At 54.1% G+C, this 19,934-nt stretch overlaps 7 protein-coding genes across 7 annotated transcripts; 5 read left to right on the plus strand and 2 right to left on the minus strand.

Annotated features, from left to right (window-relative positions):
• Window positions 1-608: 608 nt before the first annotated feature.
• Window positions 609-1,913, minus strand: HMPREF1541_00251 (uncharacterized protein; the record flags this gene model as incomplete). Its single annotated transcript, XM_008712557.1, has 3 exons — window positions 609-894; window positions 942-1,797; window positions 1,859-1,913. The coding sequence occupies 3 exons, from the start codon at window positions 1,911-1,913 to the stop codon at window positions 609-611; spliced, it is 1,197 nt and encodes a 398-aa protein (XP_008710779.1).
• A 2,208-nt stretch (window positions 1,914-4,121) lies between these two features.
• On the plus strand, window positions 4,122-5,282 carry HMPREF1541_00252 (uncharacterized protein; the record flags this gene model as incomplete). The annotated part of the gene is made up of 1 exon (XM_008712558.1): window positions 4,122-5,282. One exon carries the CDS (start codon window positions 4,122-4,124, stop codon window positions 5,280-5,282), a length of 1,161 nt encoding a protein of 386 aa, XP_008710780.1.
• A 151-nt stretch (window positions 5,283-5,433) lies between these two features.
• Window positions 5,434-5,953, minus strand: HMPREF1541_00253 (uncharacterized protein; the record flags this gene model as incomplete). Its single annotated transcript, XM_008712559.1, has 4 exons — window positions 5,434-5,526; window positions 5,573-5,626; window positions 5,679-5,794; window positions 5,845-5,953. 4 exons carry the CDS (start codon window positions 5,951-5,953, stop codon window positions 5,434-5,436), a joined length of 372 nt encoding a protein of 123 aa, XP_008710781.1.
• Window positions 5,954-6,428: 475 nt separating this feature from the next.
• HMPREF1541_00254 (uncharacterized protein) lies at window positions 6,429-7,601 on the plus strand (the record flags this gene model as incomplete). Its single annotated transcript, XM_008712560.1, has 1 exon — window positions 6,429-7,601. The coding sequence occupies one exon, from the start codon at window positions 6,429-6,431 to the stop codon at window positions 7,599-7,601; it is 1,173 nt and encodes a 390-aa protein (XP_008710782.1).
• A 1,311-nt stretch (window positions 7,602-8,912) lies between these two features.
• HMPREF1541_00255 (uncharacterized protein) lies at window positions 8,913-10,484 on the plus strand (the record flags this gene model as incomplete). The annotated part of the gene is made up of 2 exons (XM_008712561.1): window positions 8,913-9,313; window positions 9,440-10,484. 2 exons carry the CDS (start codon window positions 8,913-8,915, stop codon window positions 10,482-10,484), a joined length of 1,446 nt encoding a protein of 481 aa, XP_008710783.1.
• A 4,310-nt stretch (window positions 10,485-14,794) lies between these two features.
• HMPREF1541_00256 (uncharacterized protein) lies at window positions 14,795-15,407 on the plus strand (the record flags this gene model as incomplete). The annotated part of the gene is made up of 2 exons (XM_008712562.1): window positions 14,795-15,151; window positions 15,210-15,407. The coding sequence occupies 2 exons, from the start codon at window positions 14,795-14,797 to the stop codon at window positions 15,405-15,407; spliced, it is 555 nt and encodes a 184-aa protein (XP_008710784.1).
• A 711-nt stretch (window positions 15,408-16,118) lies between these two features.
• HMPREF1541_00257 (uncharacterized protein) lies at window positions 16,119-18,774 on the plus strand (the record flags this gene model as incomplete). The annotated part of the gene is made up of 3 exons (XM_008712563.1): window positions 16,119-17,207; window positions 17,252-17,614; window positions 17,662-18,774. 3 exons carry the CDS (start codon window positions 16,119-16,121, stop codon window positions 18,772-18,774), a joined length of 2,565 nt encoding a protein of 854 aa, XP_008710785.1.
• Window positions 18,775-19,934: the final 1,160 nt, after the last annotated feature.

The raw sequence follows: 19,934 nt of genomic DNA on the forward strand, positions 1-19,934 counted from the left end.
CAGTAGAGACAGCGTACACGGCCGAGCCCTGTTGGCCTCTAGTAGTAGTCATAGAACAATAGTGCAGCACAGAGAGAGACAGGACTTCGAATACCAACACGGCTAGCGACACTGATTCTGGAAAGAGAGTAATGCGTAATGTCAGAGACAAACGTAATCGCAAGATGAATGTTGCCCATGCCTGCGGTGTAGTATTGGGAGACTGCTTACGGCACGTCGAATCTCGCGGTGTCTGGGACGGGTTCTGAAGCAGCCACAACCTTACAACTTGCAGGCTGACCTGGAGGTTATGCAGAGCACGGAAACGGGAGAAACCTCGCGTCTGCTGGAAAGACACACAACTTAAATTATAAGCGGAAAACTCCATATTCATTTCTATGCCTATCCACAAACATTCTCGAGGAGACGCTGGCAGCCTGGTTGGGCATGTCCACCGACCCAACGCAGCCATAGTCGATACTGGAATTCGACGTGTTTCGTTTCAAAAGAGAGACCTCCGCTCAATGTGCTCGGAAACAAACAAGGCGCGAGATATGCGCGAGTCCATCACGTATTAAGGTAGTCTAGACGATCCCCTAGCAAATAACACCCATAGTACCCGTTGCTTTTTAGATGAACAGAATGGCAGCAATGATGGCGCTGAGACCAGTCAGAGGAGCGCTGGGGTCGAAGATGGATGAGTCGGCCGCGCTGGAGGAGCTCGAGGATGAACCGCCGCTGGAGGTGCTGCTGCCGTTGGTTTGAGAGTTGGCCTCGTTAACCTTGCACGAGGTCTTGCCCTTGATGATACCACGGTCCGATGCACGGTTGAAAGCATTGCAGAGAGTGTCATCCTGGGTGCTAGACTCGACGTTGGCGCCGCCACGGACATCTCCCAGAGCGGGGAAGGTAACACTGACGACTGTTAGCGGAGTTCGAGTGAATGAGAGATAGAGACATACTTCTCGAAGACACCACGGAAGTCCAGCGCACCGGCAATAGTCTTGAGCTTGGGGAATTGGTCGACAGCCTCAAGCTCGGTGTTGTTGGCGACGAGGAAACCACCACCGATGGTGGTAAGCTCAGGGAAAGACAGGTTGTTGAGGCTGCCGCACGAGACGAAGGCAATGTCGTTGCCAGTCTCGGTCAGGTTAGGAGCAGCAAACTCCTCAAAGCTGCCGAAGTAGAAACCCATGGAGCCACCGACCTCAGAGAGCGAAGGCATGCTAATATCGGAGGTGTTGATGAAGGTCAGGTTGGCTGCGCTCTCCAGGTTGGGGAGAGAAATCTTGAGGTCACGAGAGTTGGCGGCGAAAGTCAAGCCACGGGTAACGTTGCTCAAGCTGTTGACATCAACCTCGGCCAAGTAATTGTTGTTGTTGATGTTCATGGTTCCAACAGCCTCGAGTTCGATGCCGTCAAGGCTGGTGAGCGCGGTATCGGAGATCTCGACGTTGTTGGCACGACGAATACCCTGGCCGAAGTTGAGAGACTGCAAAGCGGGTAGAGAGATCCATTTGATGCCGTTGACGTTGGTCAAGGAGGTGAACTGCAGGCTGGACAGGATTGTCAGACGCTCGAGATCGAAGACGCCGCCAATCGAGTTGAGCTGGTCAGAAGAGATGGAAGTGAGTTGAGTAGCATTGTTGGCTCTCAAATCACCAGAAATGGCTTGGACGCCGTTGATCTGGAGAGTGCCGGAAGCTTCCTCGGTGATGATGATATCTCCGTCATATCTCTCGCAGTTGGCGAGCACCTGGGCATCTGACGAGCTCGAGATCTCGACCGAGGGACCATCAGGGCAGTCGTCACTTTGTGCTATTGATCTTATCAGTACTGTGCAGCACGGTGGTGGAGTGATGCTTCAAAGGGGTCGTACCGATGACAGCGCCGGCGAAGGCAAGAGTGGGAAGGATGAACTTCTTGAAAGCCATTGCGAATCTATGTTCTGTTCGAAAACTGCAAAGGGTTAGCTGGGAGTGGTCGCTGTGGATGAGTTTGAGGCCGAGAGATTGGTGCTAACAGTTGAGTGTTTGGTGAGCACGTACCAGGAATGCAGTATTAATCAGATGAAGGCCACAGGCACGAAGAGGTCCGATACTACAGATCAGACGTAAAGACTGTGATGGTCTCTGGGTTGGTAAGGAGAAGTTGTGTGGATTGCAAGCGAATGGGTTCCACGGAGCTCCGATTCAAGGGTGAAGCTTCCAGTGACTGATGCTCTTTCGGAACAGAAGGCGCGACCCGAGAAAAGCGAGGGATGTCAAGGTCGACAGTGCAAGGTGACAGGCAAGAAGCAGCAACGATGGACTGCGATATTATGAAGAAGAGAAAAAGTAAGTGGAGGATGAAGTTGGCAGTCAACACACACAGGTCAAGAGGCAGGAACACGCAATGGAGACGACGGGGTGCGCAGGGGAAAAAGACAAGAATCGAAAGAGGCGTTCGGCGTGGTTGGCGCGTCCGGCCACTCGCAGCTGTGCCAAATGGAGCTGGTCGGCGGCTGTGGGTCCAGATTGACATTGGCATCGGCAGCAAGCATGTATCGACTAGGCCCGAAACAAGCATGATCGTGCCCTAATGTGGGCTCCCGGGGGCTCTTGTACGGCTCAGTACCATTTGTTACCAATCGTTCTGGACAGGAGTCTCGCTGCATGAGTTCCTCCACTCTCGCTGCTATTGTCAAATCACCGCCACGACGAGCCCTCCCGTGCGCCATGCATCCCGATATCTGAGACACTCAACGCTTCATCCTGGCCTTCTATATTGCCACCCCGGCCTCGAACTTTTCCGTCCGCCAAAGGGTTGCCCTTGCCCCCCTGGATGTACGTAGGATTTCGTGTGGCAACCAGTCCAGTCTCTACGGAGGAACAGTTGTAAACCTCCGTACAGAAGTGCAGAGGGGGGTTGGAAACATTGCAGGAATCCATATGGTCCACGAACAATTCAAGCGAGATGCTTGTCTGCCCCGAGAACCCGCATCCTCTGACCGGGAACCCATCTACGGTGCATGATGTGTTCGAAATCCTCGTTCAAAGCAAGAATGTACTGAATCAACAGAAACACCAGCGCACGGCAGATCTCGTGCTCCGTGTCCCTCTTTGCCCGTGGTTGCCAACATTCTTCTCTGCGGCTTGCCGATGTTGCAGTCCCCGCCCAACCTCATCATAATATCAGGGCCGCAACCTTGCATGTGCCAGTCTAACACCTCCGCAAACCCTCGGCTCGAGCCTCAATCGACCGATAATAAACATATCATATTGGCGCCTTTGTCGCCTCTGCTCATAATTATGGGTCCGTGTGTCTGGTTTGCGTGCTCCCACCGAGACACTGGACCACTGGCAAGCTTTTGAATATCCCCCGGCTCAGGCTAGCCGGGTACTGTGACAATACTGTTACTTACTTTGCTTCTGCATGGGTGTTGATATGCCAATCCCTTTTCGGCCCTTCCACTCTCGATACCTACCCTCTCAAATTTCAAGAGATTGTTGTCTACGTAGCCAAGCGCTTGATCATCCATCATCGTCAACGTCAACAACGCTGGCGGCCACTTCAAACACAGGATGCCCACAAGAGTCCTTACTTACTCATCCATGAGGTAGCCAGATTACCGCAGGAGTTCAGCCTGTTGGGGAGCACTGCATCCGTGGCAGCATTCTCAATTACATGTTTTAAGGTTTTCCTAGTGGTGCTGGATGCCCGTGGCCGCGTAACGCAAGCCCGCGCCAGATATTTATGGTGTACACAATCCTATGCACGAGCCAGAAAGTCGGATCAGCATCTAAGGATACACAGGTCAGTTCTTATGCTCCTTCCACGGTTGCTACCGTCTGCTGCTCTCGTCCGTGTCCTACCTCCGCCACAAGGCGTCAGATGTGATGATGCCATGAATCGCGGCATCCACTTGAGTCACGTGATCTTGGTCACGAAGCAGTAAGCCATTGGCCGGAGTTATGCGGACGTGACTGGCCAACGCGTTCAGATGATTATTCAGTGCGGAAAAGGCATCAACCTCGCTGCCTCGTTTCGTTGCATAAAGACCAATTGAATTGCTTAACTCCCGAAAGAAGCAGATTCCATACTCCGTATCTTTCGCTCGTCTGCTCATTGACCATTGCATGCTTACCTTGCGTTCACTTAGCATGTCTTTGCGTCGCTCTACCCGAGTGGCAAATACAAGCATTGCAACTACGTCTGACCTTGCACTTCCAGCTAAGAAACGCTCAGCAGAACGCGCAGATGACAGCACAACCACCAAGAAAGTCAGACCTAACAAGTCAAAGCCTGTCTCACCAACAGAGGACGAGGAAGCCGTCTTCAAAAAGCCCGCTGCCCCGGCCACCCCGCTCCGCAAACGCCGCGCCGCCGCCCCAGACACCACTGTTCCACCGCTAACCCCGACACCTTCCCTTGTCAACGTCCTCCGCGCCCCCTACAGCAGCGGCGACATCGATGACAGCACGCCGCCATCGGACGACCGCCCCGTCGAGCCGCACATTACCAATGCCACCCTCGTTACCCCGGGCGGCACCCAATCCGTCGCCTACACCAACGGTCTGCCGGATTCCTCCCCCTCCAAGACCGGCCTGCCGCGGCCCATAGGCACCACCGGCTCCCTCCTGGACCAAGCCTGCGCGCACCTGACCAAAGTCGATCCACGCATGGCGCCCATCATCGCCGCGCACCCCTGCAACGTCTTCTCCTCCGCCGGCCTGGCCGAGCAGATTGACCCTTTCCGCTCCCTGGCCAGTGGCATCATGGGCCAGCAGGTCAGTGGCGCGGCAGCCAAGTCGATCAAGAACAAGTTTGTCGCGCTGTTCAACGACGATGTCACCAAGGTTCCGGTCTGGCCAACGCCTACCGTGGTAGCAGCGACGCCGATTCCGAGGTTACGCTTGGCGGGGCTGTCGGAGCGGAAGGCTGAGTACATTCAGGGACTGGCACAAAAGTTCAGGGATGGGGAGCTGACCAATGAGATGCTGATGAGGGCAAGTGACGAGGAAGTCATGGAGCGGTTGATCGCTGTGAGGGGCCTAGGGAAGTGGAGTGTAGAAATGTTTGCTTGTTTCGGGCTGAAGCGTTTGGATATTCTGTCGACAGGTGACCTGGGGGTGCAGCGGGGCATGGCTGCCTTCTTTGGGAAAGACGTCAAAAAACTGAAGGCGAAGGGTGGGGGCAAGTGGAAGTATATGAGCGAACAGGACATGCTCGACAAGTCGGCACCGTTCGCTCCGTACAGGAGCTTGTTTATGTGGTACATGTGGCGCGTTGAAGACGTGGACGTGGATGTGTTGCAACAGTAAAAAGGAGCTCTATGCGCCTCTGTCGATTCTCGTGGCTTCAGACAACCGGCATACGGCCGTCCCATAGTTATGTACAATATGCATGTCCGATCAAGTGTGGCGAAGGCCAGGCACATCCGACGCCCACCTAGTAGTGCTTCATGGCTTGCGTTCAATTCCTTGAGATCTTCATCGCCTCGAGATCCACTCGTTCCTTGTCTGCAGCCTCTATTTCTTTGATGATAGGCGTGAGGTAGGGATAATCCTGAGTATGTCAGTGGTGACCTCTGGTATGACCCATTCGTCCTTACCTCTTCTGGCTTCGTTTGTTCGGCAGGAGACAGCAGCTGGTGTGAAAGCGAGCACTGGACAGGTTAGTAATGATGCCGGGTTCATTGGTCCTCCTCGAAAATGTACCTGGAAAGCTCTCCTTAGGCGGAAAACGCGGTCGTATGCCTCCTTGGGCGGCAGTCTCTTGAGCGCAAGCTGGACTGTGTCATTTTCTTCCGGAATCAAGTCATCGGCACGGAGTCCTGGAGGTGTGTCAGGCAGGTGGCTTCATCGTTAGGTGTAATGATCATACCCAGTCGTCTGTAACCAGAGGCATCGGCGTACCAGTTGGCCAACGGCATCATCCATCTCTTCAACCAGGGTCGGCGAAGGACGTAGGGAGCAAGAGAAGGGCCCGACATGGTAGCTGAGGCTGTGGTGGTGGATTAGAGGACTGATCTGAGGTCTTCAGCGCAGTCTGGAGAGCTCTTGCTCGAATTCGGGATTGAGGCTTGGCAGAACTTAGCGAGGGAAGCACAAGCGCGACTGCATCATTGCTCTCCGCTCTTCTGGCGCCCTCATCCCCCAACCAACTTCATCGATACCTACACAAGCTGGCCTCAACGCCGTACAGTCCCTTCGAGTCTCCTGTACTCTGATCCGCTCACCTCTAGACGCTGCGTTCGCTGTCTGTTACCTATTGATGGCCTTTGTCACCGTCTGACAGGCCATTTCGGCTGGGCTGTGGCTGGACCCCGCTCCTTCCAATCCGCCGACGGTGAAGCGGAGGCCAGCACCAAAGCCCTCCACGTCGGCCTACAACAACCTCTAAAGCTCCCAAACGACAAGAATGACATTCAGAAAATGATTGCTTCCTTTTGAACGACACCGCTTGACATGTCCTTCGACCGCGACCACGCTCCCCAACCAGTTCTCCTTCCCCCAACACCTCAATATGCGACCGACCGTCGAGACGAGCCAGTTACTGCCACAAGCTTCAACACCATGCCTACTCCACCTTCAGACCTGCCCTTGCTCTCTCGAATACAGATATACTCGACATCGGTTCCGAAGGCGTGGATAAGCCCTATCTGTGGCGCCGGCGCGGGTCTGGCTTCTGGCATAGTGACGTGCCCTCTCGATGTGATCAAAACCAAATTGCAAGCCCAAGGCGGCTTTGCTAATAGAAACAAGACACAATTTCAGACCTCAAAGCAGCTATACCGTGGAATTTTCGGTACTGGATCGGTAATATGGAAGGAAGAGGGATTACGAGGCATGTACCGTGGGCTCGGACCTATGCTGATGGGATACCTCCCGACATGGGCAGTCTACCTCACCGTCTACGAGAATACCAGAGACTATTACTACGATCAATGTGGGAGCTGGTGGGTGGCTAGATGTTATTCGTCCCTGACGGCTGGGGCTTGCTCAACCGTGCTTACCAATCCGATATGGGTCATCAAAACCAGGCTCATGTCACAAAGTACGCGAGGCACCACTGATGGCATGCGGGCACCATGGCACTACACATCCACCTTGGACGCCGCAAGGAAGATGTATCGAGCCGAAGGAATGAGAGCCTTCTACTCCGGCCTCACTCCAGCTCTCCTTGGACTGACGCATGTTGCTGTACAATTCCCATTGTACGAGTGGTTCAAGATGAAGTTTACAGGCTACGGTATGGGCGAGCATCCGAAAGATGGCCATAGCCACTTTCTCGGTATCTCTGCAGCAACCTTTCTCAGCAAGGTTTGTGCTAGCACGGCGACATATCCACATGAAGTGCTTCGGACTCGGCTACAGACGCAGCAGCGTCAAGCAAGCGTCGCCAGCTCGGATGGTATGCGCGCGGCACAACAATACAAAGGAGTGATTTCCACATGCAGAGTCATGTTGGCCGAGGAAGGCTGGCGGGCATTCTATGCTGGGATAGGGGTCAATCTCGTTCGAGCAGTACCAGCAGCGATGACGACTATGTTGACATATGAGTACCTGCAGCGTGGCATCCAAGAGATGCAAGCCGAAGGAGCGGAGAAAATGAAGCCGCATGATGGCTATTCTGTATGACCGTCAGCTCAACGGCACCGCGGCACAGTATGTACCATGTGTTTGCGGGGAGCAGGGCGTTCACAGCTCGATACATAGTCAACAATGGGTTGGCAAAGGCTTCCATATACCGTGAGGGGAGCTATTTTCTGCGTCACTGGTCGAAATATCGACGTCAAGATTGAGGACGTGGAGTACGGCGTCTGGCCCAGATCATACGAAGCCTTTCTGTCGGTGGTAGGCAAGCGATATCGGAATATTGGTGTACGAGGTACGGGATTGGTATCAGGACCACAAGTTGGAGGAGACAGTCGGTGGTCAAGTGAAAGGGGTTGCCGATGTTATTCGTCAGGAGAAGACTAGATGGACTACACGGGCTTGTCAAGCAGTCTGCAAAGGGCAACGCAGATGACTGTATACATGCATTCAGACAGACACGATATGCGAGTTTCCAATACTAAATGAGATTCGCGTTTCTCAAAGCGGTTCACCACGGCTGCAAGATCTGATTTGCTATCTGCATGCATAGGCCTCTTCCAATCCGGCTCTTCACCCAGTGGCAGAAATTGCCAATTGTGATACCGCAATCCTCAACGGCTTCTCTGCTTACAACCGATGCCGCCAGAGTCGTGTTGATTGCAGCTTGTTTCCTGTTGGCATCTCGAACCCCAACGACTGGCTGCGGATGATCGACCGGACATTCGCGGGTGATTGCAAGCCGCCCTAGCCACGAGACCAGCGAGACCACCTCATCTCACTCTCAGCGACTGCAACTTCTTTTTCTGGGACCACCGAACACCTTCAAAATATCCTGGTGACTGCAAGTGAGCAATAGCAAGTCTCGGTAGTCAACAATGCCCAGAACGCAAAGACTCTTGCCGATCCAAGCAAGGACTGGTGCAGAATTCCAGGTTCTGCAGACGCCGATCTTGGTTCTCGGCCTGTCTGTTTCAGCAGACGCGGAGCTGTGTTTGGCTGGTACCTTCAGGCACCATCTGCCGACGCGAGACCACTCGGCGGAGCTTGTTCCGACTGCCAACGACCCATCAGAGGTGCGAAATGCCATCCATGGGCATCGCCTTGCTGGGATGGCAAGTCGTTTCACATTGAAGTGGGGATTGATGGTAAGTCATGAATGGACCAAACAGACGACCGTCACTGCGCTGGACCACGGCGCTGGAATCGCTGCCGGCCTTAGGGCCCTGGCTGTGGTCTGCTTGCAGGCCAGGCTCGCAGGCTCGCGTGTGAGTGCATGTATACTTTCCTTGTCCCTAGTCCGTCGGAGTTCCCTCTCAGTGAAATTCGAGTGTATTCTGGCTTCAGTTAGTCAATATGGCTCTCAGCAAGGCGGGATCACTGAATCTCATCAATGCGACTCCTTTCGACTGGAGTAAGATATACGACCATTCATATCAGATGTCCGAATGGGACTTCCCAGAGCAGGTTAAATCCGGCGATATTGTCAGCGTCGAGGTTGACTGGAGTGTACTGGGAAGTCGTGAAGACTCCGCAGGGGAAGCATCCTACAGCTTCACGACAGATACTGGAGAAGACGCGGAGCTCCAATTCAAGGCGACCTATGACGGCAACAGACAGTTCCACGTTCTCTACGAGAACTCGTCGACATTCGGCAACCCACCAGGGTCAACGGCGGACCTCCAATGGTCAAAAGATGCCCCCAATCCCTATGTGTTCTCAGGCCAACAGCAGGCCTCGTTTGCTTCTACAAATCCGTAAGTGGCCCCCAACCATTGCAAGTGGCGAAGCGACAAGGTATGGAGCAGGCAGAAAGTACGCACTGCTTTGCTCCATCTTTCAACGCTGGCAGTCTTGATTGAGCAGTGACTGACCAAGCTCAGGCCCTCAGACTGGATGCATCAGAATCTTCCGTCGATAGGTTGCCAAACACTCTCACGCCTGTGCCTGCCCGCCTCCCACAATTCCGGCATGTCTTCGCTAAATGGAAAAACTGCATTCGCCACGAACGAGAATACCCTCTGCCAAAACACGGACCTCCTCGGTCAACTCAGTGCCGGCTTCCGCTACTTCGACATACGGCCCGTTATCGCTTCTGGGTCATTCGCAACCGGCCATTACTCTTCTGTCTCCGCCGATGGCATCGGCATTGACCTCCCTCCCCTACCTTCCGGGCTCCCCGATTTCATATCGAATCCCATAGACGACATCACCGATGGCTCCTTCCAAGGCGGCAACGGCCAGTCCATCGCCTCCATCATCTCGCAAATCAACGACTTTCTAGCCAACAACTGGGAGCTCGTCATCATCAACCTCTCCCACACGATGGACACGGACCACGACTACGTGCGCCTCTCCCAAGACCAACTCGAAGACCTCTTCGAGCAGCTCCTCGGCCTGAAGCACCGCTTCATCGCCCCCCAGGACGTCACGGACCTGACGGCGCTCCCGCTCGAGGACTTCATCAAGGATGGCCCCGCCGTGCTCATCATCCTCGACAACGCACAGGCCGGCGAGGACATGAAACCGGCCGCGTTCGCCGACCAGGGCTTCTACACCGACGCCCACTTCCCCGTCTACAACCAATTCGCCAACACGGACAACGTCGACGACATGTCCCGCGACCAGCTGAAGAAGATGAATGACGAGGCGCCCCAAAAGAACGACGGCGGCCTCTTTCTGCTGAGCTGGACACTGACGACGCCGCTGGACATCCGCGCCAGTAGCATGGCGGCCAACGCACGGCTGTTCGCGGATGTCTGGCCCGTGACGCGCGACAAGGGCAAGGCGGACAGAGTCTTCCCCAATCTGGTCATGGTGGATGGCGTTGGGAGGAAGGGCTCAGCAATCAAGGCCGGAGGCGTCGCTGCGCTGTGTATGGCGGTCAATAGCTGGGTGAATGATGATTGTCGCGCCAAGAAGCGCTGAGATGTGCGAATGTGGCTTCTGGGTGGAACTTGCGCTTCGCACGCGGTTCGAGGACTGGTAGACGAAAGATTGCGGTGCGGACTATATGCTCGCCTGTGATAGCTTCAGCATGAGACGACTGCTCCAAGCGGAGAGAGTGTCGGCCTGCGCCAGGTCTGCGAGTAAGGCCATTTCGCCAGTGAGCTGTATTGTTAAAGAGTCAAAATGTCTTGGTGCAGCGAGACTCTCGTCGGCGCGCTGGGCGCAGGAACCACGATTGTTACTCATCGAATGCCCCCGTGGGAGGGGTGATTCGTCCGGTGAGTGGCTATCTTCTATTCGACATAGGCAGGATACAACTAAAGGCACAAAGAGCATATTTGGCGCCACGCCGCAAGAGCTGTCGGTAGGGACGACGATGGGCGGAGCGCAGGATCTGATGAAGAATCTAGGGGAAAGTCTCGAAGGTGGGTTGGAATATGATGATGAGTATATATATGCTACATGTAGCGTTGTTGGGAGGTAGTTGAGCGCGGTTTCGAATACTCTGATCCAGTGCCCGTCGGGTTATCACTGTATGCTCACTCCTACTTCGAAAACTTCACAGCATCTCTTTGCCGTGGTTCTCGCTTCCACGGACACCCATTTCCGCGTCTTGAGATATGACATGCGCCTGCGCCTGCCGCTGCTTGCCCCTAGACTTACACGGTCCATGGAGAGTCACACATGTATGCCCAGGATGGGTAGGAGTGAGAAGGTTTGGCCTATAGCTTGACTCCAGCCCCAAGTCCGTCAGATTGAATGCCCAGAAGGCGTGTATGACGATGAGTTGATACTAGGCTTATTTATCGGCAAGTGGTTTCAAGAGTTGTCATTGAGAATCCGCTCTCATGTAAAAGGACGGTGTGTAAGCCAGCGACGAGTTGGAAGAAGTGACTTTGCTTGCACGAGCACGAATCGTTGTGCTGGCTGCCCAGCCGATTGAGGGCACCAGAGCACCGGCCAAAGGGCGGAGTCCAGCACATTGCGTCTCATACAGAGCTTTGACCTGACGTCGAAGGCTTCCGGCAGCGAACCATAGGGGCATGATGCTGATAGCGTGGAGGTCGCTTCGTGGAAGGCGGTGTCACGATTGGTTTGACGCAAACGTCCACTGGGCCTCTCAAAAGACCCTAGACGGTTATTTGGAACAGATAGGCAACCCGATGGCTTACAAGTCGACTTCCTACTTGCTTGCGCGACGGCAGATGTTGCTTGCAGGTGGACCATCGCCACCTTTGGGCCCCCATGTCAGGCTAGGCCTACCATTCGGAAAAAGGGCTGGCAGTGCGAGCACATACTCCTGGCCCCAATGTGCCACTCAGATGTTATGCACTGTTCGCAGGCTCAATTTTCAAGAGCTTCGTAGGACGAGAAATTGTTGAGGGCTAGACGTAAGTATCTTGGCGTTGGTAAGGCTGAGAACGCCGGTGGCTTCAGACGAGTTTAGGACATTACTTTGCTAGACGGCAACCAGCATTCGCTGCCGCAAAACCGGAAGAAGTCGTGATCTGCAGGCCAGTCTTTGTAATTGACAGGGAACGGTCTTCTGTTGGGCTTGTCCCATGTGGAACTCGTGCGAGGAAGTGCATACCGTGTTCAAGAAGTGTCAGTGGGATAGACTTCCGGGTCCGTGATTCCATGATCAGATCCTGCCGAGGTCGTGGTCTGAATGGTAATCACTATTCGTCGATTTCACTCTATCGATCTGTACAGATATGGATGCAAAGATCACCCGCCATGAGCTTCTGAGAATACGCGCCATATTGTGGTAAAAGCTCGAGGGTTTTCAGGAGCCAGATTCTCCGGTGTCACTGGCCAGTACTGTGCAATTGTCAAAAACTCCCAAAATGTAATGGGCCGAGCAAAACGCCTCGAGATATCGGGACGTGTTCGTCCAATCATCGCATGGATTGCCCGATATGTAAGCCTCGTGATTGGTAGAGACCATGGCATAAAGCTTGAAACGTTGTGGGGAAGCGGGATACTCCAGTAGGAGGGTTGAGTTAACATACTTCTGACCGGACGTACCTAACAAGGCGGGTTGAGGGTGGGTGGCATGGACAGAAGCCATGTGTGGAGTTCGGTACCTGCTGAACCAATGAAGACAGCTTGAGCCAGCCAGCAGGTAGCGCAAACACCTTGAGTGGCCATGCTGGAGGACAAAGGTTGGAAGTATACCGGTTCCGCAGACACATAACGGCTGCTACGGTCGGGGTGATTGTCAGAGCGCCGAGAAGGTCGAAGACGAGCCACGCACTGGATTCGGAGCAGAGTACAGCGTTGGAAAGTGCAAATACATACGGAAACCGAGCGAAATCGCTGCACGCTGCACGCTGCACGTCCTGGCTTAAGTAAGAACCTATTCCTTTGTGAAAGGACGTTAGTCATCGGGGTATTTGCATGGAGAGCCGATCGATACATTAGCCTTGCATCGGCAGTGTCACAGCGTAGGGTAGGAACAGGTAAATAGCAAGCAAAAGTGGTGGGTATTCCCGTCATCGCTCAGTCAGAATCATAACTCTTGCCTTGAGGGAGAGAAGGGAGCTCGAGAGCCATTCCCAGTAATTCCAGCAACTTGCAGTTTTGCTGCCATTGCGAAGTTGCAGAACGCGCGAATTTCGGCATTTGAGGTGCCGCTACGATCCGGCGAGAACGCGTGGTGACCATGGTGATCGTGGCGATCTACCGGACAACAGACGTAGTGCATTGGACGGGATCGATGGCCCTAGGCTCGCTGTATGTGGATTCCAGGGACTGCGGAGTAGGCAGTGGTCTCGGTGCAAATAGGTGTGACCCGTGTATCGACATGTGGCTCGACTCGAGGAGGGAATCCCGATATCCTGGGTCGTCTAGAGCGGATGAAGGTGGAAGTGATGAGCTTGTCGATTCGTTGAGGCGCAAGTTGACACCTTCTGACACTAAACTTGATCTGGCAATTGCCGCGGCAGCCTCGTTTCGCCGGCGCCGAGATCCCGGACTCCGCTGAAAAGCTGCAAAGCTGAACCTGAAGCACCTGAAGCACCTCGAGGGCTGTCAGGCAATCTCTTCCGGTGCATGATTGTATTTTGGTCTCTGTCTTTGCTCGTGCTACTGTCTTACAGTGTTACAGTGTGGCTGTTCAGCACTTCGAGTCCTTCGGAAACAATATCCATGTCTCTGAGCCGTCCTGCAGCAGTGCACATGAATAAGGACCGTGAAGCTTGTACTCTGCTACACTGCACAGGTAGAGTTCAGAAAAGATACGATCTAAACCCCACGAGGTAGCAGCATCTGCATGAGCCATTGGTCGAGGGCCTAGCAGCCATCGCCGCTCCGCTTTTCGCAGCACTCGTCGATCCCGGCCCTTGCTTGCGGCGGCCTCATAAGCTTCGAGCCACACCACCAGCCGTTCAAATACTCGCACTCCAGGCAGATATATATGCCGCCCAGTGGGGCATGCATATGGTTTGGAAGCCTGGGTGGCCGCGTCGCAATTGAACGAGCTCAAATTCCCGGACACATTTCCCATCCCCCCGCCCAAACGACATACTTTACAGCTTTGCCTGCTACGTACTACTATTGCTCGCAGATCGACGCTCGTCCACTGGTCAACGCACTCTCGCGTTTCTTGCTCCTGGCTCATCGAACTTCTCCGAGATGCAACACACCCGTACGTGCGCACTCAACCCAAAGCCATGAAACGGTGTGCCCTATTCAGACTTTAGGCGTCCCCCCGCTACTGCGTACCTGATCCAATGGCCGGCCAGGTTTCCCATGCTGCTTTATCTTTGACCTGTCAATCCTGGGCCCCGTCCTCCGAGGTTGAGTTTGGCCGGTCTGTGCGAGCCCCCCCGGCTGGTTCGCTCCCCAGCAAACCCATAACACTTTTGAGACGTACACACTCGACCCACCAAGGGATCGTTTCCAATTTGACCACATGTTCACTTGGTTTGTGCACGTACCCTACAGGGCTGTCGAGATGCCAATCAGATAGCACCGAGAACGCTCACCTCTGCACCTCTCGTGGTATGACGACGGCGGCTTTTACCCAAGCTCTCTCCCCTGCTTCCAACTTTCTGACTTTCTCCATCTGCAGCGATGCCGATCGCAGACTAGTCGTACAGCTAACATTACTACTTCCTCTAGGTACTTGAATCTCTTGTATCCTTAAGCTCGATCCTTCCCCTTCTACATTCCTGGTCTAGACCTGGCGAGTCCGCTATCAATTACTCCGCCGAATATACAGTAAACGTTATCAGCAACTGGCAAATTACCGATATAGAGCCATGAATCTGTACGGAGCCGATATCATGGGCAGTCAGCTCGTCGATGTTCCTTATCTCACGTCACAATTCAACTTGGACCAACCACCATACCAAGTGCCAGATCCAAATTCGATGGCCTCATCTATCAAGAGTGAATCTTTCGACAACGTTATGGGTGGAGCATTCGACGATTTTGAGCTCCGAGCCGACCGATCACTTTCATATTCAGGAGCATCTAGCCAGTCATTGTCACCTCAACCTCATAAACGATCGTCATTATCTCTGTTGCCGGAGCTATCGATGAATGGTGACTTGTTCGGACCCAGTAGCGAACAAATCTCGCCCACCACCTCAATTTCCCTTTCACGCAAAGACTCTGTTGATGAGGACCACCGAGCAGAGGTAAAGCCACCTACGGGCACGCTGTCATAACTGAGACAATACTAACGTGGTCGCACAGAGACGCAGGGCGCAGAACAGGGCCGCGCAGAGGGCTTACAGACAGCGAAAAGACCAGAGTCTGAAGCAACGGGAGAAGGAGGTGGAGAGCCTTCGGGAGGAGCTGGACAAAGCTCAACGTCTCAATCGAACGTTGTGCAAAGTTGTCGCTCTGCTCAGAGAGCGACTGAAAGAGCCTGCCGACCCTGAGGAGCCTTGACACACTACAGCATTTCACTTCTAGTACATTTCTACATCATCACATGGGAGGGACATGAATTAATTGTACGTTGGGAAGCGCACGGGAGTTTCAAATCCACGTCTGCGGGACGACTGGGAGGGCTACCGCAGGTTTTGCGTGTCGCAGAGGCGGGGGAACCATGATCCAGAACTTGGCATCCAACACCCATACTATGTAGAAGAACCCATCAAGACCCAGGAGGTCACCCAGCGAGAAGCTGCTCTCAATTGCGACCGTGTCACTGCTGGGGAGGAAAAAGTGTGGGCACCTAGACGTTTAGGCCTTCAGTATTGATTACCGAATCCTCGGGGTAACTTGTATAGACCCTGCACCGCGGATCAGCTCCGGGGCGATGTCGCTGCCGGTCATCGCTCCCATCTCGTATCTCGTCGGCTCTCGGACTCTCCATCAGTCGATCCTTGCCAAGCTTTGAGGCCACCTTGAGCTTGGCTTGAGCTCTATCTCAAAGCACCGTTCTGCTCTAGCGTGTCCTGGCTGGACCCTCTTCCGAGTCGATTTGTCAACATCGACAATCTCCCTCTCGCGATTTGCATCATCTCGGAGTATTCTCGTACATTACCGGTAGCGGTTCCAGTCACCCACGTGCGACCGCTGGACGTTCCCGACACAGGCAACCTACCAAGGCATGGAATGACCGTTAGCTGGCTTCGCTGCCAGCCCCTATCTCAAATGGCCGCCTCCACCCGGCCCTTTGCAACCGCAACTAAGCTCTCGAAGCAGCTCTCTCTGAAACCACCGCAACCTCGAGGCTCAGACGATGAGACGAGCCCGCTGCTCGCACCACCTCGCAGGCAATCAACCTCGGAGTTTCCCGGAGATGCCGATACGGAGGAGCAGGCCGACTCGGATGGCCTCTACCCTCCACACTCATGCTGGACAGAGGCCGAGGGGTGGATGGAGGGTGCGAAAGAGCGCGCCGACCCTTTCAAGACGAGACATTGTCGCGTCTATGAGAACATCCACCGCATCCGACGCGACATCATTGACAGCATCGACGACCCTTATTCTCTCGATCAGCTCAAGGCTCCACGTATGAACATAACTGTGGTCCGGCCGCTAGTTGACGAATACTATGACTCACAGGATCTCTCCATGATCTATTGCCTGCTGGTGAACCGATCTCAGTTTATACGGGAGCATTCCTTCGCCGCCTACCACCAGACCGTCAACCTTACGAGGGCGCTTCTATGCGAGATTGTTGCCGAGAGGGTGCTCCGCCGCTTCAACGATCATTCTCCTGGTCCGCGAGGTCTGCTCAAGCTAGCTACCATCCTAGTCGCCGGTTTTGACCCATTCCAGAATGCCCCAGAGGAACTCCTCAACGACGTCGACAGCGACCACAACATCCAGTTCTTCATGCGCGATCGCGACTGGAAGAACTCAGGTGAAGGCAAACTCACTGCCCTGGAAGTGGCCATCGTCTCGGAATCCAAGAACTTCCTGGCCAGTGGTGCTTGCCAAAAGGTCGTGGATGCGATCTACAAAGGATCCGTGGTTTATTCGCCAACCAGCTTCATCGACATCCTTCCTGACCGATGGAAAAGTCGTCCTGTGAGCTTGTATGACCCGCGCAAAGCTCCAGTCCTCAATCAGTACCGCTTGATGGTTCCAAGGACACGGAAGGCGATCGAGCTGGTCCAATTTGTCATCCTGCTTGCTTTGTTCTTGAGGGTGATGCTGAAACGCCAGTCTCGAGAAGACAATGACCAGACCTTTGGAGTAGACGAAATTGTCTTTATGGTGTACGGTGCTGGCTGGGTAAGTGAGGCTCCCCCCAACGACAATCCGCGCTAACCTCCAAGGTTCTCGACCAAATCGCCTCCATCTTCGAGCATGGATGGGAAGTATACACCCAAAACCTGTGGTCATTCCTCGACGTGCTCTTCTCTATGATCTTTGTGGCATACCTTGGTATACGACTCAATGGTTTCCGCCTGGCCGACGAAGCCGCTGCAGGAGCGCATGCTGCCACAGCCTTCGATGTTCTTGGCTGTGGCGCACCTGTACTGATCCCGCGGCTGGCATTCAACGTCATGTCCGAGAACATGCTCTTTGTTGGATTACGAGGCATGATGCGTGACTTTCTCACACTAAGCGCCCTCGCCATCTGGTCATTTGCTGGCTTTTTGTTGAGCATCAAATGGCTTCATAACGATCTGCACAAAGTACGTGCGGGCTCCTTGACAATTCTTCGCAGCACTGACAATGCCAGAGCTGGGATATTGCCAAATGGATGGTGTGGATCTGGTTCGGCCTTGATGCCACCGGAATCGAAGAGTCTGAAGACTTTCACTGGTTCCTGGGGCCCTTTCTCATGATCACCTTCACTTTTCTAGGCAACACCCTCTTTCTCACCATCCTCATCTCGATGCTCTCCAATACCTTCAGCCTGATCGTCAAGAATGCCGTTCAGGAAGTTCAGTATCGCCGAGCCGTGGTCTGCTATATGGGTGTCAAAGCGGATGCGATATTCAGCTACTGGCCCCCATTCAATATTCTTGCTTTGGTCATCTTGCTACCGATGAAGCTACTTGTCACATCACGCCAGTTTCACACTATCAACGTCTTCTTCATCCGCATTTTGAATGCTCCATTACTACTTCTGGTCGCCTGGTACGAGCGCCGGACAATGTGGACTACTTCCGATAAACGGACTAGGCGTCCAACACGCATTGATTGGGGAAACCCGAATGGGCCCCGAGCTCTGAGCAGCAGAAGCTGGCTTGAGAGCCTTAACACAGTCTGGGACTTCTGCCGCTTCAACGCTCATGGTGACATACAAGCAGTTTTCGACATCACACCGCCGCATAAAAGCCCTGAACAAGGCCGCAATGGCGATGCCAACTCCGGCAACCCCAGTGAGAGCGCTGCGCAGAAAATCGCTAATCAGTTCAAACGGCCTTCGTTGTCTGGGCGCAGAGTGTCTTCGATAGGGCCCAAGTCTCGCAGCTCGGTCAGTAAGAACACCAAACCGGCTCAACCAAGCCGTCGCTCGTCTGATAAGCTCAGGCAAGAATTTCCCGACAGCGGCTCTGATGGGTCTGATGAGGATGGGGCACCCCGCGGTCACAAGCGCCCCAAACGGAGCGGAAGAGTAGATTCCATCATTGATTATAGCGACAGCAATGGTGCAATGCAAGAGGCGAATGTGAGACTCAATCAAATGGAGGAAACGCTGCAGAGGCTAGAGATGATGATGCACCAGATGATGGGTGGAGCCGAGGATGGTGCTGTTGATGAGGATGCCGCGGGCGAGAGTGAGAGAACTGACAGCCATGATAGCCAGGAAGCTGAGAACGAGCTGAGGAAAGGGTACTCGCAGTAACATTTGCAAATATGTACAGCAGCGGCGGCGGCAGCTTTGGATAGCGCTTCGCTTGCTGTAGATGTCGCGGTAGGATCTTGGGTTGGTACAGAATCGACTTGCCTTTCCTTTCACGACTCAGCCAGTCACTCGAATGGCTACTCCATGTGCGAAGTCTTCCTCCTGCGCTCGCGCTGTTCTGCTCTTCTGATCTCAATTGTTGTTCGAACATGCCGCGGGATCCCTCCCTTGCCTCAACTCTGCTACCGAAGCACCACTCATGCACTCGGCTGATCTAAGCCAACAGACCTTGCTGACAACAATTTCGACATGCACGTGAAGATCCGCAACCGACCCCACCAACTCAAGCGTGTGAAGTCTGCAAATACGCTGCCCCTTTCGCGGGAATATCATGCTGCAACGGTATCGAGCCGGACTTGTCCACCACTGCACTTAACTGGCATCAACGAAGGCCATCATCGATCGTCGCCGCCCTCCCGTGTGCTAGTAAAGCATCGAAGTTCCGCAACTCTCACAAACGCCGGGAACATGAGTTGAGTCTTCTTCTCTCTGACTCTCATCATAATCACGAAATCAAGCCTCCCAACGTGTTCCAGGGAGTTGCCTGCCCCGGCCATTCGCCGGCGATATAGCCCTAGGTATAGTGAGCAGACCATAGCCGCTGTCGTCCACGTCACACTCGTCCAACCCCACCTGGAAATTCACCTCCTCCGCGGTTGCCACGTCCCGCTTCGTTCGTTGGTGAGTGGGTCCCGCACCGCCCGTTCCGGCGCCACAGGGATGATCCCAACTCGTCGTTGATAACAAAGTCCTGACTGCAATCAATCGAAAAGCCTTTCTCGAGCGGAGCAGCAGCCACTGCGACGACATATCGTTGTTGCCTACTTTGGCTGACGGTATCGACAGGAGGCAAGAGCCGGACTGGACACGACACGGAAAGCCCGGCCTGCAACGAACATCGTTTTCTGCTGTGTCACCCATTCTTATCGCTGGCTAGATAGACCCTTGCCTCCGCCGCTTCGTTCCTGGCCTACTCCCTCCAAACGCAGAGACAACAACCCGGTTCATCCTAAATCTTACTCTTGCACCGGAAGTGACGTCCCACGCCTGGCAGTGTGGTTCTACAGCTGCATATGCAGATGAGGGCCACGCGCGTCCGG

This window comes from Cyphellophora europaea, assembly GCF_000365145.1.
Source record: "Cyphellophora europaea CBS 101466 unplaced genomic scaffold supercont1.1, whole genome shotgun sequence".
In the NCBI taxonomy this organism is placed as follows: Eukaryota; Fungi; Ascomycota; class Eurotiomycetes; order Chaetothyriales; family Cyphellophoraceae; genus Cyphellophora; species Cyphellophora europaea.